Genomic DNA, 23,111 nt, shown 5'->3' on the forward strand with positions numbered 1-23,111 from the left:
CTATTCAAATCTCCAGACCTGCTTCAGCTGGGCCTATTCTACCACAGTAGTCAGTCAGCTTGGACTAGTAATCGGAAGGTTGCAAGTTCAAACCTGTCAGTGACAAGGCAGATCTGTCTATTCTACCCCAGACCTGTCAGTTAACCCACTGTTCTTAGGCCTCATTGAAAACAGACCTGTTCTTAGCTGACTTACCTAGTTCAACAAAGGTGAATATGACAAAATGGAGATCCTGCTCCTGAATATAAACAGGGGCCTATTTCAGCTCAAGTCAAACACTAGTGGTTTTGTTTTCTAAGTTTGAAACACAGAGGATGTCTCAGAGAGCTGATCTCATCTATGTTTCCTCCAGACCTGTCAGTCAGCTGGGCCTATTCTAGGCCACAGACCTGATGGTGGAGGCCTATTCTACCACAGACCTGTCAGAATAGCTGGGCCTATTCTACTTCCTGCAGCAGTCTCAGAGAATAAGTACAGGACGCTGAGGCCTATTCTACCACAGGCTCTCAGTCAGTCAGCTGGGCCTATTCACCACAGACCCAGTCAGTTAGCTGGGCCTATTCTACCACAGACCTGTCAGTCAGCTGGGCCTATTCTACCACAGACCTGTCAGTCAGCTTGGCCTATTCTACCACAGACCTGTCAGTCAGTCAGCTGGGCCTATTCTACCACAGACCTGTCAGTTAGCTGGGCCTATTCTACCACAGACCTGTCAGTCAGCTGGGCCTATTCTACCACAGACCTGTCAGTCAGCTGGGCCTATTCTACCACAGACCTGTCAGTCAGCTGGGCCTATTCTACCACAGACCTGTCAGTTAGCTGGGCCTATTCTACCACAGACCTGTCAGTCAGCTGGGCCTATTCTACCACAGACCTGTCAGTCAGCTGGGCCTATTCTACCACAGACCTGTCAGTTAGCTGGGCCTATTCTACCACAGACCTGTCAGTTAGCTGGGCCTATTCTACCACAGACCTGTCAGTTAGCTGGGCCTATTCTACCACAGACCTGTCAGTCAGCTGGGCCTATTCTACCACAGACCTGTCAGTCAGCTGGGCCTATTCTACCACAGACCTGTCAGTCAGCTGGGCCTATTCTACCACAGACCTCAGTCAGTTAGCTGGGCCTATTCTACCACAGATCTGTCAGTTCAGCTGGGCCTATTCTACCACAGACCTGTCAGTCAGCTGGGCCTATTCTACCACAGACCTGTCAGTCAGTCAGCTGGGCCTATTCTACCACAGACCTGTCAGTCAGTCAGCTGGGCCTATTCTACCACAGATCTGTCAGTCAGCTGGGCCTATTCTACCACAGACCTGTCAGTCAGTCAGCTGGGCCTATTCTACCACAGACCTGTCAGTCAGTCAGCTGGGCCTATTCTACCACAGATCTGTCAGTTAGCTGGGCCTATTCTACCACAGACCTGGGCCTACGTGTCTGCCTTGCGTGAGCCCCCTGTGTGCATCCAACAAATGTCACCCTATTCCCTACCAAGACCCTGCCCAAAATTAGTGCACTGTGTAACGAGTAGGGTTCCATTTCAGCCCCAGCCTCTGTGTCTGTCCTACACCATGTCCCCTATAGGAGGCGCTGGAGAAGCAGTCGCTCCATGCCGAGGGTCTGTCCGAGAAGCTGTGGCTGTCTGAGAGACAGTTGGAGGAGCTAGCGGGGGCCAAGGAGACACGGGACAAGAGGACATTAGAGCTCAGTGACACTGTCTTCAGACTGGAGACTGAGGTACAGTTGCATTATTATACTTATGTGTGTGTGTGTGTGTGTGTGTGTGTGTGTGTGTGTGTGTGTGTGTGTGTGTGTGTGTGTGTGTGTGTGTGTGTGTGTGTGTGTGTGTGTGTGTGTGTGTGTGTGTGTGTGTGTGTGTGTGTGTGTGTGTGTGTGTGTGTGTGTGTGTGTGTGTGTGTGTGCGTGAGAGAGATCAGAGTCTTCAGACTGGAGACTGAGGTACAGGTCTGTTCACTTTACACACCTATAATGTAGCTTCAAGGGTTGTGGTTAATTCCACAAATTAAATTCAAATTAAATTCCCTCTTCCTGTAAATTTATTTTTAATACTATTCAAATTCCAGGTCAGTCTTTAAATTCAGAGATAATTTAATTTCCTTTCAATTTTATTGTTAGGTAAATTCCAATAATTTAATTCTTAATTCAGTATTATCCCAAACTATTCCACATATTGAAATTCATTTCCCTCAAGCGTTCAGGGAGTATAGAAATACACGTTAAAATTATTTTAAAACGAATCATGCAGTACTTTTGTTCAGTTAAATTACAAAGATCTATTTTTTTTACTATTCCAATTCAAACATTCTAATTCCAATTCAAACATTCCAAACATTCTAATTCCAATTCAAACATTCCAAACATTCTAATATCAATTCAAACAGTCCAAAAATTCTAATTCCAATTCAAACATTCCAAACATTCTAATTCCAATTCGATTCCAATGCCACAACTTGAAGATTGTTGAAATTCGAAATTGAATTCGTGTAACATTTCCTTGTGTTGATTCAGGAGTTACATTAACTCTGTAAGGGTTAAATTAAATACTCATTGGTGTGAAATAACCCCAGTGTTGTTGTTATTAACCAGTGTTAAAACAAAACCCACGCTCATCATTATGTTTCCCAGCATGCTCTATTGCAGGGAGATTTTTGTTGTTGTTTTGTTTCAATATCTATGTTTTTTGCTACTCAAATATAAATAACATTTTTCTAAACTAATCCAATCTCTTCATTGGACTTGTTCCCATTACTGTAGTGGCTGTTCCAGGTTAGCTGCTTGAAGTTGCATCATAGCTTAGTCTTCCCAACCCGTTCAGTCATTCTAAATGCAGGTTGTGGGTGAATACAAATTTTAAATGTTGGATAGCCCTACTCTGGCTGGATTCCAATAGGAATTACAACTCACTTTGCAAGCCAGCATAATGTGACTTTGCAAGCCTGATGTGGCCTGTAAACCAGGAGTTTCAAGACACTGTATTAGGGTAAACCTGGACCCTCAAAATAAGGCCTCGTGAAATATGTTGTATTGTGTTGATAACAGGATCTCACTTGGCAAAGGCCACAGGACTGAATATTGATGAATGCAACATCCATGTCTCTGTCACCAACAAATACAGTCACGGGGGGGGGTATAACTCTACAATTCACTCGAAAGTCAAGGCACTCTGGGAAATATACAAATGAGGCTTGGCACTAAGCATTGTGTTCATTTAACACTGAAAAGGGCAGACCCCGTATAGACACTGGACCAGTTTTAAAATGTAACACCCTCAGTGTACATTACATTAACCCTAGATTGTGTATATTTGCGTGACATTACTCTCCCTCCACAGCTAGGGGAGGCCCAACAGAGAGCCACCCAGGCCTCGGCAGAGCTCAGTCTGCACCAGAAGCTACGAGATGGGGACCAGCTGAGGGTAAAGGAGCTGGAAGAGACGATACTGGAGAAGGGTCAGGAGCTGCAGAGAGCCCAGCAGACTGTCAGCCGTCTCCAGGGACAGGTAGATGAGGACACGGGCCTTACGGGTCTTACTGTAGTCAAATGCAGATAATTTCTGCTTAAGATTGGCTTTTGAAAGTCATTTCTGCTTCAGTGGAAACGTGTTTACAGCCATTGTGATTGTGTCGTCTACCTGACCCATACTGTAAAATGTGTGTCCATATGTGATTGTTCTGATTTACGCATGGATATAGTATTCTTTATTACACTCTGTCAGGTGTCAGGTAAACTGATAGATAACTGTATGTGTTGTCAGGTAAACTGATAGATGACTGTATGTGTTGTCAGGTGTCAGGTAAACTGATAGATAACTGTATGTGTTGTCAGGTGTCAGGTAAACTGATAGATAACTGTATGTGTTGTCAGGTAAACTGATAGATAACTGTATGTGTTGTCAGGTAAACTGATAGATAACTGTATGTGTTGTCAGGTAAACTGATAGATAACTGTATGTGTTGTCAGGTAAACTGATAGATAACTGTATGTGTTGTCAGGTAAACTGATAGATGACTGTATGTGCTGTCAGGTAAACTGATAGATAACTGTGTGTGTTGTCAGGTGTCAGGTAAACTGATAGATGACTGTGTGTGTTGTCAGGTAAACTGATAGATAACTGTATGTGTTGTCAGGTAAGCTGATAGATAACTGTATGTGTTGTCAGGTAAACTGATAGATAACTGTATGTGTTGTCAGGTAAACTGATAGATAACTGTGTGTGTTGTCAGGTAAACTGATAGATAACTGTATGTGTTGTCAGGTAAACTGATAGATAACTGTATGTGTTGTCAGGTAAACTGATAGATAACTGTGTGTGTTGTCAGGTAAACTGATAGATAACTGTATGTGTTGTCAGGTAAACTGATAGATAACTGTATGTGTTGTCAGGTAAACTGATAGATAACTGTATGTGTTGTCAGGTAAACTGATAGATAACTGTATGTGTTGTCAGGTAAACTGATAGATAACTGTATGTGTTGTCAGGTAAACTGATAGATAACTGTGTGTGTTGTCAGGTAAGCTTATAGATAACTGTATGTGTTGTCAGGTAAACTGATAGATAACTGTATGTGTTGTCAGGTAAGCTGATAGATAACTGTATGTGTTGTCAGGTAAACTGATAGATAACTGTATGTGTTGTCAGGTAAGCTGATAGATAACTGTATGTGTTGTCAGGTAAACTGATAGATAACTGTGTGTGTTGTCAGGTAAGCTTATAGATAACTGTATGTGTTGTCAGGTAAGCTGATAGATAACTGTATGTGTTGTCAGGTAAACTGATAGATAACTGTATGTGTTGTCAGGTAAACTGATAGATAACTGTATGTGTTGTCAGGTAAACTGATAGATAACTGTATGTGTTGTCAGGTAAACTGATAGATAACTGTATGTGTTGTCAGGTAAACTGATAGATAACTGTATGTGTTGTCAGGTAAACTGGTAGATAACTGTATGTGTTGTCAGGTGTCAGGTAAACTGATAGATAACTGTATGTGTTGTCAGGTAAACTGATAGATGACTGTATGTGTTGTCAGGTGTCAGGTAAACTGATAGATAACTGTATGTGTTGTCAGGTAAACTGATAGATAACTGTATGTGTTGTCAGGTGTCAGGTAAACTGATAGATAACTGTATGTGTTGTCAGGTGTCAGGTAAACTGATAGATAACTGTATGTGTTGTCAGGTAAACTGATAGATGACTGTGCGTGTTGTCAGGTGTCAGGTAAACTGATAGATAACTGTATGTGTTGTCAGGTAAGCTTATAGATAACTGTATGTGTTGTCAGGTAAGCTTATAGATAACTGTATGTGTTGTCAGGTAAGCTTATAGATAACTGTATGTGTTGTCAGGTAAGCTGATAGATAACTGTATGTGTTGTCAGGTAAACTGGTAGATAACTGTATGTGTTGTCAGGTAAACTGATAGATAACTGTGTGTGTTGTCAGGTAAACTGATAGATAACTGTGTGTGTTGTCAGGTAAACTGATAGATAACTGTATGTGTTGTCAGGTAAGCTGATAGATGACTGTATGTGTTGTCAGGTGTCAGGTAAGCTGATAGATGACTGTATGTGTTGTCAGCTAAACTGATAGATAACTGTGTGTGTTGTCAGGTAAACTGATAGATAACTGTGTGTGTTGTCAGGTAAGCTGATAGATGACTGTATGTGTTGTCAGGTGTCAGGTAAACTGATAGATGACTGTATGTGTTGTCAGGTAAGCTGATAGATAACTGTATGTGTTGTCAGGTGTCAGGTAAACTGATAGATAACTGTATGTGTTGTCAGGTAAGCTGATAGATAACTGTATGTGTTGTCAGGTGTCAGGTAAACTGATAGATGACTGTATGTGTTGTCAGGTAAACTGATAGATAACTGTATGTGTTGTCAGGTAAACTGATAGATAACTGTATGTGTTGTCAGGTGTCAGGTAAACTGATAGATAACTGTATGTGTTGTCAGGTAAACTGATAGATAACTGTATGTGTTGTCAGGTGTCAGGTAAACTGATAGATAACTGTATGTGTTGTCAGGTAAACTGATAGATGACTGTATGTGTTGTCAGGTGTCAGGTAAACTGATAGATAACTGTATGTGTTGTCAGGTAAACTGATAGATAACTGTATGTGTTGTCAGGTAAACTGATAGATAACTGTACGTGTTGTCAGGTGTCTGATAGGCTGATAGATGACTGTATGTGTTGTCAGGTAAACTGATAGATAACTGTATGTGTTGTCAGGTAAACTGATAGATGACTGTATGTGTTGTCAGGTAAACTGATAGATAACTGTATGTGTTGTCAGTGTCAGGTAAGCTGATAGATAACTGTATGTGTTGTCAGGTGGTAAGCTGATAGATGACTGTATGTGTTGTCAGGTAAGCTGATAGATAACTGTATGTGTTGTCAGGTAAACTGATAGATAACTGTATGTGTTGTCAGGTAAATAGATAACTGTATGTGTTGTCAAACTGATAGATAACTGTATGTGTTGTCAGGTACGCTGATAGATAACTGTATGTGTTGTCAGGTAAGCTGATAGATAACTGTATGTGTTGTCAGGTAAACTGATAGATAACTGTATGTGTTGTCAGGTAAACTGATAGATAACTGTATGTGTTGTCAGGTAAGCTGATAGATAACTGTATGTGTTGTCAGGTAAACTGATAGATGACTGTATATGTTGTCAGGTAAACTGATAGATAACTGTATGTGTTGTCAGGTGTCAGGTAAACTGGTAGATGACTGTATGTGTTGTCAGGTAAACTGATAGATAACTGTATGTGTTGTCAGGTGTCAGGTAAACTGATAGATAACTGTATGTGTTGTCAGGTAAGCTGATAGATAACTGTATGTGTTGTCAGGTGGTAAACTGATAGATGACTGTGTGTGTTGTCAGGTAAGCTGATAGATAACTGTATGTGTTGTCAGGTGGTAAACTGATAGATAACTGTATGTGTTGTCAGGTAAACTGATAGATAACTGTGTGTGTTGTCAGGTGTCAGGTAAGCTGATAGATAACTGTATGTGTTGTCAGGTAAGCTGATAGATAACTGTATGTGTTGTCAGGTAAACTGATAGATAACTGTATGTGTTGTCAGGTAAGCTGATAGATAACTGTATGTGTTGTCAGGTAAACTGATAGATGACTGTATATGTTGTCAGGTAAACTGATAGATAACTGTGTGTGTTGTCAGGTGTCAGGTAAACTGGTAGATGACTGTATGTGTTGTCAGGTAAGCTGATAGATAACTGTATGTGTTGTCAGGTAAACTGATAGATAACTGTATGTGTTGTCAGGTGGTAAGCTGATAGATGACTGTGTGTGTTGTCAGGTAAGCTGATAGATAACTGTATGTGTTGTCAGGTGTCATGTAAACTGGTAGATAACTGTATGTGTTGTCAGGTAAGCTGATAGATAACTGTATGTGTTGTCAGGTAAACTGATAGATAACTGTGTGTGTTGTCAGGTAAGCTGATAGATAACTGTATGTGTTGTCAGGTAAACTGATAGATGACTGTATATGTTGTCAGGTAAACTGATAGATAACTGTGTGTGTTGTCAGGTGTCAGGTAAACTGGTAAACTGGTAAGCTGATGACTGTATGTGTTGTCAGGTAAACTGATAGATGACTGTATATGTTGTCAGGTAAACTGATAGATAACTGTGTGTGTTGTCAGGTAAGCTGATAGATAACTGTATGTGTTGTCAGGTAAACTGATAGATGACTGTATATGTTGTCAGGTAAGCTGATAGATAACTGTATGTGTTGTCAGGTAAACTGATAGATAACTGTATGTGTTGTCAGGTAAACTGATAGATGACTGTATATGTTGTCAGGTAAACTGATAGATGACTGTATATGTTGTCAGGTAAACTGATAGATAACTGTGTGTGTTGTCAGGTAGCTGATAGATAACTGTATGTGTTGTCAGGTAAACTGGTAGATGACTGTATGTGTTGTCAGGTAAGCTGATAGATAACTGTATGTGTTGTCAGGTGTCAGGTAAGCTGATAGATAACTGTGTGTGTTGTCAGGTAAACTGGTAGATGACTGTATGTGTTGTCAGGTACGCTGATAGATAACTGTGTGTTGTCAGGTAAGCTGGTAGATGACTGTATGTGTTGTCAGGTAAGCTGATAGATAACTGTGTGTTGTCAGGTAAGCTGGTAGATAACTGTATGTGTTGTCAGGTAAGCTTATAGATAACTGTGTGTGTTGTCAGGTAAGCTTATAGATAACTGTGTGTTGTCAGGTAAGCTGATAGATGACTGTATGTGTTGTCAGGTACGCTGATAGATGACTGTATGTGTTGTCAGGTAAACTGATAGATAACTGTATGTGTTGTCAGGTGTCAGGTAAGCTGATAGATAACTGTATGTGTTGTCAGGTAAACTGATAGATAACTGTGTGTGTTGTCAGGTAAACTGATAGATAACTGTATGTGTTGTCAGGTAAGCTGATAGATGACTGTGTGTGTTGTCAGGTAAACTGATAGATAACTGTGTGTGTTGTCAGCTAAACTGATAGATAACTGTGTGTGTTGTCAGGTAAACTGATAGATAACTGTGTGTGTTGTCAGGTAAACTGATAGATAACTGTATGTGTTGTCAGGTAAGCTGATAGATGACTGTATGTGTTGTCAGGTGTCAGGTAAACTGATAGATGACTGTATGTGTTGTCAGGTAAGCTGATAGATAACTGTATGTGTTGTCAGGTGTCAGGTAAACTGATAGATAACTGTATGTGTTGTCAGGTAAGCTGATAGATAACTGTATGTGTTGTCAGGTGTCAGGTAAACTGATAGATGACTGTATGTGTTGTCAGGTAAACTGATAGATAACTGTATGTGTTGTCAGGTAAGCTGATAGGTAACTGTATGTGTTGTCAGGTAAACTGATAGATGACTGTATGTGTTGTCAGGTAAGCTGATAGATAACTGTATGTGTTGTCAGGTGTCAGGTAAACTGATAGATAACTGTATGTGTTGTCAGGTAAACTGATAGATGACTGTGTGTGTTGTCAGGTGTCAGGTAAACTGATAGATGACTGTATGTGTTGTCAGGTAAGCTGATAGATAACTGTATGTGTTGTCAGGTGTCAGGTAAACTGATAGATGACTGTATGTGTTGTCAGGTAAACTGATAGATGACTGTATGTGTTGTCAGGTAAGCTGATAGATAACTGTATGTGTTGACAGGTAAACTGATAGATAACTGTGTGTTGTCAGGTGGTAAGCTGATAGATAACTGTATGTGTTGTCAGGTAAGCTGATAGATAACTGTATGTGTTGTCAGGTAAACTGATAGATAACTGTATGTGTTGTCAGGTGTCAGGTAAACTGATAGATGACTGTATGTGTTGTCAGGTAAGCTGATAGATAACTGTATGTGTTGTCAGGTGGTAAGCTGATAGATGACTGTGTGTGTTGTCAGGTAAGCTGATAGATAACTGTATGTGTTGTCAGGTGGTAAACTGATAGATAACTGTATGTGTTGTCAGGTAAACTGATAGATAACTGTATGTGTTGTCAGGTAAACTGATAGATAACTGTATGTGTTGTCAGGTAAGCTGATAGATAACTGTATGTGTTGTCAGGTAAACTGATAGATGACTGTATATGTTGTCAGGTAAACTGATAGATAACTGTGTGTGTTGTCAGGTGTCAGGTAAACTGGTAGATGACTGTATGTGTTGTCAGGTAAGCTGATAGATAACTGTATGTGTTGTCAGGTAAACTGATAGATGACTGTATGTGCTGTCAGGTAAGCTGATAGATAACTGTATGTGTTGTCAGGTGGTAAGCTGATAGATGACTGTGTGTGTTGTCAGGTAAGCTGATAGATAACTGTATGTGTTGTCAGGTGTCATGTAAACTGGTAGATAACTGTATGTGTTGTCAGGTAAGCTGATAGATAACTGTATGTGTTGTCAGGTAAACTGATAGATAACTGTGTGTGTTGTCAGGTAAGCTGATAGATAACTGTATGTGTTGTCAGGTAAACTGATAGATGACTGTATATGTTGTCAGGTAAACTGATAGATAACTGTGTGTGTTGTCAGGTGTCAGGTAAACTGGTAGATGACTGTATGTGTTGTCAGGTAAGCTGATAGATAACTGTATGTGTTGTCAGGTGTCAGGTAAGCTGATAGATAACTGTATGTGTTGTCAGGTAAGCTGATAGATAACTGTATGTGTTGTCAGGTAAACTGATAGATAACTGTATGTGTTGTCAGGTAAACTGATAGATAACTGTATGTGTTGTCAGGTAAGCTGATAGATAACTGTATGTGTTGTCAGGTAAACTGATAGATGACTGTATATGTTGTCAGGTAAACTGATAGATAACTGTGTGTGTTGTCAGGTGTCAGGTAAACTGGTAGATGACTGTATGTGTTGTCAGGTAAGCTGATAGATAACTGTATGTGTTGTCAGGTAAACTGATAGATGACTGTATGTGTTGTCAGGTAAGCTGATAGATAACTGTATGTGTTGTCAGGTGGTAAGCTGATAGATGACTGTGTGTGTTGTCAGGTAAGCTGATAGATAACTGTATGTGTTGTCAGGTGTCATGTAAACTGGTAGATAACTGTATGTGTTGTCAGGTAAGCTGATAGATAACTGTATGTGTTGTCAGGTAAACTGATAGATAACTGTGTGTGTTGTCAGGTAAGCTGATAGATAACTGTATGTGTTGTCAGGTAAACTGATAGATGACTGTATATGTTGTCAGGTAAACTGATAGATAACTGTGTGTGTTGTCAGGTGATAACTGGTAGATGTGTGTGTTGTCAGGTGTCAGGTAAACTGGTAGATGACTGTATGTGTTGTCAGGTAAGCTGATAGATAACTGTATGTGTTGTCAGGTGTCAGGTAAGCTGATAGATAACTGTATGTGTTGTCAGGTAAACTGATAGATGACTGTATATGTTGTCAGGTAAACTGATAGATAACTGTGTGTGTTGTCAGGTGTCAGGTAAACTGGTAGATGACTGTATGTGTTGTCAGGTAAGCTGATAGATAACTGTATGTGTTGTCAGGTGTCAGGTAAGCTGATAGATAACTGTATGTGTTGTCAGGTAAACTGATAGATGACTGTATATGTTGTCAGGTAAACTGATAGATAACTGTGTGTGTTGTCAGGTAAGCTGATAGATAACTGTATGTGTTGTCAGGTAAACTGATAGATGACTGTATATGTTGTCAGGTAAACTGATAGATAACTGTATGTGTTGTCAGGTAAACTGATAGATAACTGTATGTGTTGTCAGGTAAACTGATAGATAACTGTATGTGTTGTCAGGTAAACTGATAGATAGATGACTGTATGTGTTGTCAGGTGTCTGATAAGCTGATAGATAACTGTATGTGTTGTCAGGTAAACTGATAGATAACTGTATGTGTTGTCAGGTAAACTGATAGATAACTGTATGTGTTGTCAGGTAAACTGATAGATAACTGTATGTGTTGTCAGGTAAACTGATAGATGACTGTATGTGTTGTCAGGTAAACTGATAGATGACTGTATGTGTTGTCAGGTAAGCTGGTAGATAACTGTATGTGTTGTCAGGTACGCTGATAGATAACTGTATGTGTTGTCAGGTAAGCTGATAGATAACTGTATGTGTTGTCAGGTGTCAGGTAAGCTGATAGATAACTGTATGTGTTGTCAGGTAAGCTGATAGATAACTGTATGTGTTGTCAGGTGTCAGGTAAGCTGATAGATAACTGTATGTGTTGTCAGGTAAACTGATAGATAACTGTATGTGTTGTCAGGTAAACTGATAGATAACTGTATGTGTTGTCAGGTAAACTGATAGATAACTGTATGTGTTGTCAGGTAAACTGATAGATAACTGTATGTGTTGTCAGGTGTCAGGTAAACTGATAGATGACTGTATGTGTTGTCAGGTAAGCTGATAGATAACTGTATGTGTTGTCAGGTGTCAGGTAAGCTGATAGATAACTGTATGTGTTGTCAGGTAAACTGATAGATAACTGTATGTGTTGTCAGGTAAACTGATAGATAACTGTATGTGTTGTCAGGTACGCTGATAGATAACTGTATGTGTTGTCAGTTAAACTGATAGATAACTGTATGTGTTGTCAGGTAAACTGATAGATGACTGTATGTGTTGTCAGGTGTCTGATAAGCTGATAGATAAGGAGCGTTCCCTGGAGGAGGAGATCCAGCTGAGAGAGAGAGTTCAGCTGCAGTTGAAGCAGGCAGAGAGGAGCGTAGAGGACCTAACCATGGAGCTACAGACGGCTGCACAGACCAAGGAGGACCTGGACAAGCAACTCAAACAGCTTCAGGTTGGTACAGACAGACACAGAGCAACCATAAACCCTAAGCCCAGTTTAAAGAGGACCTGGACAAGCAATTCAAACAGGCTCAGGTTGGTACAGACAGACAGAGAGCACCATAAACCCTAAGCCCAGTTTAAAGAGGACCTGGACAAGCAACTCAAACAGGCTCAGGTTGGTACAGACAGACAGAGAGCACCATAAACCCTAAGCCCAGTTTAAAGAGGACCTGGACAAGCAAGATATACTGTAGATATAGAGAGAATAGACTGTATGAACCGTGGAAGAAATACTGTAGATATAGAGAGAGTAGACTGTATGATACTGTAGATATAGAGACAGTAGACTGTATGATACTGTAGATATAGAAACAGTAGACTGTATGATACTGTAGATATAGAGAGAGTAGACTGTATGATACTGTAAATATAGAGACCGTAGACTGTATGAACCTTGGGAGATATACTGTAGATATAGAGAGAGTAGACTGTATGAACCGTGGGAGATATACTGTAGATATAGCAAGAGTAGACTGTATGAACCGTGGGAGATATACTGTAGATATAGAGAGAGTAGACTGTATGATACTGTAGATATAGAGAGAGTAGACTGTATGAACCTTGGGAGATATACTGTAGATATAGAGAGAGTAGACTGTATGAACCGTGGGAGATATACTATAGATATAGAGAGAGTAGACTGTATGATACTGTAGATATATAAACAGTAGACTGTATGATACTGTAAATATAGAGACAGTAGACTGTATGAACCTTGGGCGATATACTGTAGATATAGAGAGAGTAGACTGTATGATACTGTAGATATAGAGAGAGTAGACTGTATGAACCTTGGGAGATATACTGTAGATATAGAGAGAGTAGACTGTATGAACCGTGGGATATATACTATAGATATAGAGAGAGTAGACTGTATGCACCTTGGGCGATATACTGTAGATATAGAGAGAGTAGACTGTATGAACCGTGGGAGATATACTGTAGATATAGAGAGAGTAGACTGCATGAACCGTGGGATATATACTATAGATATAGACAGAGGAGACTGTATGATACTGTAGATATAGAGACAGTGGACTGTATGAACCTTGGGCGATATACTGTAGATATAGAGAGAGTAGACTGTATGATACTGTAGATATAGAGACAGTGGACTGTATGAACCTTGGGTGATATACTGTAGATATAGAGAGAGTAGACTGTATGAACCTTGGGCGATATACTGTAGATGAACAGGTAACTGCCAAAATAATGGAAACCCAACATAGTGTCTTAATAGGGTGTTGGGCCACCATGTGACTCCAGAACAGCTTCAATGCACCTCGGCATACATTCTACAGGTGTCTGGATCTCTACTGGAGGGATGTGACACCATTTCTTCCACCAGAAATTCCATCATTTGGTGTTTTGTTGACGGTGGTGGAAAACACTGGTCTCGGGTGCCGCTCCAGAATCTCCCATAAGTGTTGAGATCTGTCGACTGACACACACACACACACACACACACACACACACACACACACACACACACACACACACACACACACACACACACACACACACACACACACACACACACACACACACACAGCACCTCTTTCAAAGTCACTGAGATCTCTTCTAGCCATGGTAGCCAAAATAATGGACAATTGGAACTTGCTATACATGACCCTAAGCATGACGGGATGTTAATTGCTTAATTAACTCAGGAACCACCTGCTTTCCATATACTTTTTGGGTCCTTTGTTTACTCAAGTGTTTCCTTTTATTTTGGCGGTTACGTGTAGCTCTGGAATACAGACGTAGTTCAGCTTCAGCATCGTCTTTGAGGTTTACTGTCACCGTGACAACTGCTGGGAAAAAAGCTTTCTAAGGACCTGTCTATTGATCGTGTTTTATAACAACTGCCGATGTAGAAAAGGTGTTAAATAGATCGATTCGATTGATTGATTGATTGATTGATTGATTGGTTGATTGATTGATTGGTTGATTGGTTGATTGATTGATTGGTTGATTGGTTGATTGATTGATTGATTGGTTGATTGATTGATTGGTTGATTGATTGATTGATTGATTGATTGGTTGATTGATTGATTGGTTGACGTGTTTCTCCTTTCACAGGAGAAAGCGATAGATCTTGAGAGCGACCTGGAGGAGATGCAGGACAGTGAACAGAGTTGGGCCAGGAAGCACAAGAGAGCCATCGAACAGGTACGTCTGTCTGCCTGACCTCTGACCCCTGAACCCTGACCACTATGCCACACTGAACCAATGTTCTCTGTTCACGTCAATTAATATAGTTAGTCAAAATATTCTCATAAATCATTTAAATATGAAATGTCATCTTCTGGGACTTTAACTGATGCCTGGCCAGTGAGAGTTAAATATATTCTGATGTTGATCTGATTCGCCAGCAGCGAATGGGGACAGGGTTGTTTTGTTGAGGACGTGCCCCAGTGGGTGTGAAGTACTATCTAAAACATACTGTTGTGTTCTTCACAGACAGAACAGCTCCAGCTGAAGTTGATTCAGGAGAAATATGTGAATGAGCAGCTGGACAGTGAGAAGATCAACCTGACGAGACAGGTACAGTACCTACGGCTGGGTTTTCACCGGGAACTTTTGTAACCTGCATGGTGGGGACATCAGCCTGTGGTGTAGCTACGTGATCCATCTATACATTGGTGTTGTATATAGGGCCTATGGTTGCATTTATTTGACCAGGCAAGACAGTTAAGAACAAATTCTTATTTTCAATGACGGCCTGGGAACAGTGGGTTAACTGCCTGTTCTGGGGCAGAAAGACAGATTTGTACCTTGTCAGCTCAGGGATTTGAACTTGCAACCTTCTAGTTGCTAGTTCAACGCCCTAAACACTAGGCTACCTGCTGCCTCTACACTCTAACCACTAGGCTACCTGCTGCCTCTACACTCTAACCACTAGGCTACCTGCTGCCTCTACACTCTAACCACTAGGCTACCTGCCGCCCCTACACTCTAATCACTAGGCTACACTGCCCCCACTACACTCTAACCACTAGTCTACCTGCCACCTCTACACTCTAACCACTAGTCTACCTGCTGCCTCTACACTCTAACCACTAGGCTACCTGCTTCCTCTACACTCTAACCACTAGTCTACCTGCTGCCTCTACACTCTAACCACTAGTCTACCTGCTGCCTCTACACTCTAACCACTAGTCTACCTGCCGCCTCTACACTCTAACCACTAGGCTACCTGCCGCCTCTACCTCTAACCACTAGGCTACCTGCCGCCCCTACACTCTAACCACTAGGCTACCTGCCGCCTCTACACTCTAACCACTAGGCTACCTGCCTCCTCTACACTCTAACCACTAGGCTACCTGCCTCCTCTACACTCTAACCACTAGGCTACCTGCCTCCTCTACACTCTAACCAATAGGCTACCTGCTGCCTCTACACTCTAACCACTAGGCTTCCTGTGGTGTACTGTAACATTCCTTCCTGTGGTGTACTGTAACATTCCTTCCTGTGGTGTACTGTAACATTCCTTCCTGTGGTGTACTGTAACATTCCTTCCTGTGGTGTACTGTAACATTCCTTCCTGTGGTGTACTGTAACATTCCTTCCTGTGGTGTACTGTAACATTCCTTCCTGTGGTGTACTGTAACATTCCTTCCTGTGGTGTACTGTAACATTCCTTCCTGTGGTGTACTGTAACATTCCTTCCTGTGGTGTACTGTAACATTCCTTCCTGTGGTGTACTGTAACATTCCTTCCTGTGGTGTACTGTAACATTCCTTCCTGTGGTGTACTGTAACATTCCTTCCTGTGGTGTACTGTAACATTCCTTCCTGTGGTGTACTGTAACATTCCTTCCTGTGGTGTACTGTAACATTCCTTCCTGTGGTGTACTGTAACATTCCTTCCTGTGGTGTACTGTAACATTCCTTCCTGTGGTGTACTGTAACATTCCTTCCTGTGGTGTACTGTAACATTCCTTCCTGTGGTGTCTGTAACATTCCTTCCTGTGGTGTACTGTAACATTCCTTCCTGTGGTGTCTGTAACATTCCTTCCTGTGGTGTACTGTAACATTCCTTCCTGTGGTGTACTGTAACATTCCTTCCTGTGGTGTACTGTAACATTCCTTCCTGTGGTGTACTGTAACATTCCTTCCTGTGGTGTACTGTAACATTCCTTCCTGTGGTGTACTGTAACATTCCTTCCTGTGGTGTACTGTAACATTCCTTCCTGTGGTGTACTGTAACATTCCTTCCTGTGGTGTACTGTAACATTCCTTCCTGTGGTGTACTGTAACATTCCTTCCTGTGGTGTACTGTAACATTCCTTCCTGTGGTGTACTGTAACATTCCTTCCTGTGGTGTCTGTAACATTCCTTCCTGTGGTGTACTGTAACATTCCTTCCTGTGGTGTACTGTAACATTCCTTCCTGTGGTGTACTGTAACATTCCTTCCTGTGGTGTACTGTAACATTCCTTCCTGTGGTGTACTGTAACATTCCTTCCTGTGGTGTCTGTAACATTCCTTCCTGTGGTGTACTGTAACATTCCTTCCTGTGGTGTACTGTAACATTCCTTCCTGTGGTGTACTGTAACATTCCTTCCTGTGGTGTACTGTAACATTCCTTCCTGTGGTGTACTGTAACATTCCTTCCTGTGGTGTCTGTAACATTCCTTCCTGTGGTGTACTGTAACATTCCTTCCTGTGGTGTACTGTAACATTCCTTCCTGTGGTGTACTGTAACATTCCTTCCTGTGGTGTACTGTAACATTCCTTCCTGTGGTGTACTGTAGCTGCGTGACCTGCGTGTGGCGATGGAGGAACTTCACAGCTCCAGAGTCCAGGTGGATGTGATCACTAAGACAGAGAACCGGGTCAAGGAGCTGGAGAACGCTCTCAGAGTGGAGGAGAGGTACGTCTCCTTTTTGTATCTACAGGACGACGACACAGTGTTTGTGGACTGGTGTATTGACGGAGTTCTCCTGTGCAGGAACAAGGTGGTGATGAGCAACACCATCAGTAAACTGGAGAGGAAGATCAACGAACTGTCTGGTCAGCTGGAGGAGGAACAGAAGATCATTACAGAGCAGAAGGACCTGGTAGGATACCTGCACTAACACCACCACTACGCTAGTAGGACTGTGTGTGTGTGTGTGTGTGTACGAAGCAGAAGGACCTGGTAGGATACCTGCACTAACACCACCACTACGCTAGTAGGACTGTGTGTGTGTGTGTGTGTGTGTGTGTGTGTGTGTGTGTGTGTGTGTGTGTGTGTGTGTGTGTGTGTGTGTGTGTGTGTGTGTGTGTGTGTGTTAGATGAAGCAGAAGGACCTGGTAGGATACCTGCACTAACACCACCACTACGCTAGTAGGACTGTGTGTGTGTGTGTGTGTGTGTGTGTGTGTGTGTGTGTGTGTGTGTGTTACGAAGCAGAAGGACCTGTAGGACACCTGTACACTGTAGGACTGTGTGTGTGTGTGTGTGTGTGTTGTGCAGAAGGTGTGATGTGTGTGTGTAGGACTGTGTCTGTGTGTGTGTGTGTGTTACGAAGCAGAAGGACCTGGTAAGATACCTGCAATAACACCACCACCACTAGTAGGTCACTAGCAGAAGGACCTGGTAGGATACCTGCAATAACACCACCACTACGCTAGTAGGTGTGTGTGTGTGTGTGGTACGATGCAGAAGGACCTGGTAGGACACCTGCACTAACACCACCACTACGCTAGTAGGACTGTGTGTGTGTGTGTGTTACGAAGCAGAAGGACCTGGTAGGATACCTGCACTAACACCACCACTACGCTAGTAGGACTGTGTGTGTGTGTGTGTGTGTGTTACGAAGCAGAAGGACCTGGTAAGATACTGTGTGTGTGTGGTACGATGCAGAAGGACCTGGTAAGATACTGTGTGTGTGTGGTACGATGCAGAAGGACCTGGTAAGATACTGTGTGTGTGTGGTACGATGCAGAAGGACCTGGTAAGATACTGTGTGTGTGTGTGTGTGTTACGAAGCAGAAGGACCTGGTAAGATACTGTGTGTGTGTGGTACGAAGCAGAAGGACCTGGTAAGATACTGTGTGTGTGTGGTACGAAGCAGAAGGACCTGGTAAGATACTGTGTGTGTGTGGTACGAAGCAGAAGGACCTGGTAAGATACTGTGTGTGTGTGGTACGAAGCAGAAGGACCTGGTAAGATACTGTGTGTGTGTGGTACGATGCAGAAGGACCTGGTAAGATACTGTGTGTGTGTGGTACGATGCAGAAGGACCTGGTAAGATACTGTGTGTGTGTGGTACGATGCAGAAGGACCTGGTAAGATACTGTGTGTGTGTGTGGTACGATGCAGAAGGACCTGGTAAGATACTGTGTGTGTGTGTGGTACGATGCAGAAGGACCTGGTAAGATACTGTGTGTGTGTGGTACGAAGCAGAAGGACCTGGTAAGATACTGTGTGTGTGTGTGGTACGATGCAGAAGGACCTGGTAAGATACTGTGTGTGTGTGGTACGATGCAGAAGGACCTGGTAAGATACTGTGTGTGTGTGTGGTACGATGCAGAAGGACCTGCCAGGACACTTTATAGTTACTAACACAGGAGAGCCATGTCCGATGGGGGACAGTGAATCCTAATTTACATTCATTTTGTCTATAAACACGAGTTTATTTGTACTGTGTTCCTGATAGGATCTCCAGGATCTCTTGTAAAATAATAATGTTTCGTGAGATAACTTTGTATAAGTGGATGTTATTTATTGACGTGATACCTCTGAGTGTTGTAATGTGCAGTTTGATATGGTAGCCCTCTGAAGTTGATCCAATGACCTATGACCTCTCTCCATCAGATGACCCAGAGGATGCGTTCCCTGAAGCGTCAGCTGAACGAGGCGGAGGAGGAGTCCAGTCGTAGAGATGCTCAGTACCGCCACACCCAGAGAGAACTGACAGAGGAGAGAGAGACCTCCAACAGACTACAGAGACAGCTCCTGGATCAGCACCTTCAACTCAAGTACGTGGTTTACTAAATAAAGGTTCAATGAAAGAGAGAGACGGAGATCAGAGAGGGAGAGACTAGAAAGAGAGACAGATCAGAAGGAGAGCAGAGGGGGAGCAGAGGGCGATCAGAGAGGGCGATCAGAGAGGGCGATCAGAGAGGGCGATCAGAGAGGGAGAGCAGAGAGGGAGAGCAGCGAGCGATCAGAGAGGGAGAGCAGTGAGCGATCAGAGAGGGAGAGCAGCGAGCGATCAGAGAGGGAGAGCAGAGGGAGAGGAGAGGGAGAGCAGAGGGCGATCAGAGAGGGAGAGCAGAGAGGGAGAGCAGCGAGCGATCAGAGAGGGAGAGCAGCGAGCGATCAGAGAGGGAGAGCAGCGAGCGAGCAGAGAGGGAGAGCAGCGAGCGATCAGAGAGGGAGAGCAGAGGGGGAGAGCAGAGGGGGAGAGCAGAGGGGGAGAGCAGAGGGGGAGATCAGGGAGGGAGATCAGGGAGGGAGATCAGAGAGGGAGATCAGAGAGGGAGATCAGAGAGGGAGAGCGGAGAGAGAGGAGAGGGAGAGCAGAGGGCGATCAGAGAGGGCGATCAGAGAGGGAGAGCAGAGAGGGAGAGCAGCGAGCGATCAGAGAGGGAGAGCAGTGAGGGAGATCAGGGAGGGAGATCAGAGAGGGAGATCAGAGAGGGAGAGCGGAGAGAGAGCGGAGGGAGAGCGGAGGGAGAGCAGAGGGAGAGAGTGATACTGTTTGAACTGCAGGACACAAACACATCCTCATTTGCTCTGCAGACGTAAGGAGTCCACCATGCAAATGAGACAGACTCTGGAGAACCTGCGTCTGGATCTCAGTGTAGATGAAGAGGACCAGGCTGACCAACATCCTCCAAGGCCTGAATAAAGACAACAGCACCTCCTCATACTAGCATTTTTCAACACACCTGTATTGATAACGGTTAGAGTGATACCCCCTAATCGCTAATAGACTTGACAAGAAACAACACATTCTACACTGGCACCAATACTGTCATTTATCGTAGAAAATACAGTGCCCACAAGTGAAGTGTTCAAACCTTCTTTAGCCTCTTTCTCTGTACTATTGAAATGTGTCTTTAGTTTTTGTTTTCCATAAGCGGTTATTAACTAAAGGTCCCAATGCAGCTGTTATTATCTCAATATTAACTCATTTCTGGGTAACAAGGATCTTACTGTGATTGTTTTCAAATCAAAATGGTCAAAAAGAAACAAAAATTGAGTTTTGTTTTTTTTTCTAATATTTTTTTTTTGCTGGGAGTGTCTGGGAGAGGGGAAACTGACAACGAGCTGTTATTGGTAGAGAGGTTTTGAACTCTCTTTCTTATTGGTCTATTAACTCATTTGACCTGCCTGGTGATGTCACCAGAGTGGGGAAACTGACATCTAGCTGTTATTGGTAGAGAGGTTTTGGAACTCTCTTTCTTATTGGTCTATGAACTCATTTGACCTGCCTGGTGATGTCACCAGAGTGGGGAGTGGGGAAACTGAAGACTAGCTGTTATTGGTAGAGAGGTTTTGGAACTCTCTTTCTTATTGGTCTATCAAAACTCCATCCCACCAAAACAGGCTGAAACTTCTGGCTGTCTTTTCAAACAGCTCTTACACCAACAGGGCATTATCATAATGGTATCAATTTCACAGTATTATTCCAACCCCACAGTGTGGAAATATATATAAAACACAGGAAACTCATGTTTTTTTTTGGGGGGGGTCTGTAGAATGTTAAAGGAAGTAGTAGTTGAAGTGTTGTGATTCTTTTGAATCAAATCAAGCTTTATTTATACAGCAGGAGATATTACAGTATATCAACACAATTATATTAAATCAAGCTAGCTATCCCTGTACACTCAAGTCATGTGTTTTAGCGAAGAAAAAGGGCCAATAATCAATATATAATCATTATATGATCGTTCATATAGGACTTTGGGTTAAAGTAGTTTGGAAGATTTGGACAATACATTACCCAAACGAATCTGTTGCATTACCATGTTAACTATATTATAAATATCTTACTTCCGTACAGTATTGATATTACCTGCTACACTATACACTTTGATTTATTTTATATACAGTATAACGCTTGTATTTGACTTATTCACCTCTGAGCAGAATGTGGAAGTGTCTTCCATTTGCAATGCTTGAAGGACAGACAGACTGTGCCTGAATGATTGGACTATAATACAAGCCTGTGAATGATTGGACTACAAAATAAGCTTATGAATGATTGGACTACAAAACAAGCTTATGAATGATTGGACTACAAAACAAGCTTATGAATGATTGGACTACAAAACAAGCTTATGAATGATTGGACTACAAAATAAGCTTATGAATGATTGGACTACAAAATAAGCTTATGAATGATTGGACTACAAAACAAGCTTATGAATGATTGGACTACAAAACAAGCTTATGAATGATTGGACTACAAAACAAGCTTATGAATGATTGGACTACAAAATAAGCTTATGAATGATTGGACTACAAAACAAGCTTATGAATGATTGGACTACAAAATAAGCTTATGAATGATTGGACTACAAAACAAGCTTATGAATGATTGGACTACAATACAAGTCTATGTGAGGGTGAACAGTATGTTCCACAATGGACTGTTTACAAATGATAAAATGTTTGTTTGTGTCACATACACCGGATAGGTTCAGTGAAATGTCTTGTTTTACAGGGTCGTCCATTGTAGTACGGCTCCTCTGGGGCAAACTAGGGCTATTTGGCTTTCTTAAGGGCAAATCACAGATTTTTCACCTTGTTGGCTCGGATATTCAGACTAGACTTTCTGGTTACTGGCCCAACACTCTAACCTCTACACTCTAACCACTAGGCTACCTACCTCCTCTACACTCTAACCACTAGGCTACCTGCCGCCTCTACACTCTAACCACTAGGCTACCTGCCTCCTCTACACTCTAACCACTAGACTACCTGCCTCCTCTACACTCTAACCACTAGACTACCTGCCTCCTCTACACTCTAACCACTAGGCTACCTGCCACCTCTACACTCTAACCACTAGGCTACCTGCCACCTCTACACTCTAACCACTAGGCTGCCTGCCTCCTCTACACTCTAACCACTAGGCTGCCTGCCTCCTCTACACTCTAACCACTAGGCTACCTGCCGCCTCTACACTCTAACCACTAGGCTACCTGCCGCCTCTACACTCTAACCATTAGGCTACCTGCCGCCTCTACACTCTAACCATTAGGCTACCTGCCACCTCTACACTCTAACCACTAGAATACCTACCGCCTCTACACTCTAACCATTAGGCTACCTGCCGCCTCTACACTCTAACCATTAGGCTACCTGCCACCTCTACACTCTAACCATTAGGCTACCTGCCGCCTCCACACTCTAACCACTAGGCTACCTGCCGCCTCCACACTCTAACAACTAGGCTGCCTGCCACCTCTACACTCTAACCACTAGGCTACCTACCACCTCTACACTCTAACCACTAGGCTACCTACCACCTCTACACTCTAACCAATAGGCTACTTGTGTATAAAGCCAAGTTATCGTTTCTCATTGTGTATTTATTATTACTTTTTCTATTATTTCTCTATTTTCTTTCTCTCTGCATTGTTGGCGAAGGACCCATCAGTAATTATTTCACTGTTAGTCTTCACCTGTTTCTGGAGCATGTGACAAATAACATGTTATTATGATTTGATGTTAATTACCTACAAAAACAACCACAGCAACAAACAGAGGTGTGGACTCAGGTCA

At 42.4% G+C, this 23,111-nt stretch overlaps 1 protein-coding gene and 4 long non-coding RNA genes across 7 annotated transcripts; 3 read left to right on the forward strand and 2 right to left on the reverse strand.

Annotated features, from left to right (window-relative positions):
- Positions 1-475: 475 nt before the first annotated feature.
- LOC118381895 (cingulin) lies at positions 476-21,066 on the forward strand. The gene is made up of 10 exons (XM_052458615.1): positions 476-486; positions 1,583-1,735; positions 3,351-3,518; positions 12,158-12,331; positions 14,464-14,553; positions 14,845-14,928; positions 17,140-17,258; positions 17,337-17,445; positions 19,188-19,351; positions 20,118-21,066. Exons 4-10 carry the CDS (start codon positions 12,269-12,271, stop codon positions 20,224-20,226), a joined length of 738 nt encoding a protein of 245 aa, XP_052314575.1. The 5' UTR covers positions 476-486; positions 1,583-1,735; positions 3,351-3,518; positions 12,158-12,268; the 3' UTR covers positions 20,227-21,066.
- On the forward strand, positions 4,158-4,499 carry LOC127906463 (uncharacterized). Its single transcript, XR_008061456.1, has 3 exons — positions 4,158-4,242; positions 4,307-4,338; positions 4,467-4,499. It is a non-coding gene; the product is annotated as an uncharacterized LOC127906463 (long non-coding RNA).
- On the forward strand, positions 6,954-11,339 carry LOC127906461 (uncharacterized). Its single transcript, XR_008061452.1, has 3 exons — positions 6,954-7,248; positions 9,415-9,481; positions 10,889-11,339. It is a non-coding gene; the product is annotated as an uncharacterized LOC127906461 (long non-coding RNA).
- LOC127906458 (uncharacterized) lies at positions 18,618-19,177 on the reverse strand. The gene is made up of 3 exons (XR_008061449.1): positions 18,910-19,177; positions 18,783-18,866; positions 18,618-18,741 (listed from the first exon to the last, which is right to left on the reverse strand). It is a non-coding gene; the product is annotated as an uncharacterized LOC127906458 (long non-coding RNA).
- A 1,071-nt stretch (positions 21,067-22,137) lies between the features above and the next one.
- Positions 22,138-22,973, reverse strand: LOC127906452 (uncharacterized). Of its 3 annotated transcripts, none has more exons than XR_008061434.1 (5): positions 22,824-22,973; positions 22,657-22,791; positions 22,497-22,528; positions 22,305-22,464; positions 22,138-22,272 (listed from the first exon to the last, which is right to left on the reverse strand). It is a non-coding gene; the product is annotated as an uncharacterized LOC127906452 (long non-coding RNA). The 3 variants fall into 3 exon arrangements; XR_008061432.1 differs by having other exon boundaries at positions 22,497-22,560; XR_008061433.1 differs by lacking the exon at positions 22,497-22,528 and having other exon boundaries at positions 22,305-22,496; positions 22,529-22,791.
- Positions 22,974-23,111: the final 138 nt, after the last annotated feature.

Source organism: Oncorhynchus keta, chromosome 12, assembly GCF_023373465.1.
Source record: "Oncorhynchus keta strain PuntledgeMale-10-30-2019 chromosome 12, Oket_V2, whole genome shotgun sequence".
NCBI lineage: Eukaryota > Metazoa > Chordata > Actinopteri > Salmoniformes > Salmonidae > Oncorhynchus > Oncorhynchus keta.

Coding starts and splice junctions, on each gene's coding strand:
- LOC118381895 (XM_052458615.1), top strand. CDS start 12,269: ATGGAGCTACAGACGGCTGCACAGACCAAGGAGGACCTGGACAAGCAA. Junction 12,332..14,463: donor AGCAACTCAAACAGCTTCAG/GTTGGTACAGAC, acceptor CTCCTTTCACAG/GAGAAAGCGATAGATCTTGA. Junction 19,352..20,117: donor GATCAGCACCTTCAACTCAA/GTACGTGGTTTA, acceptor TTTGCTCTGCAG/ACGTAAGGAGTCCACCATGC.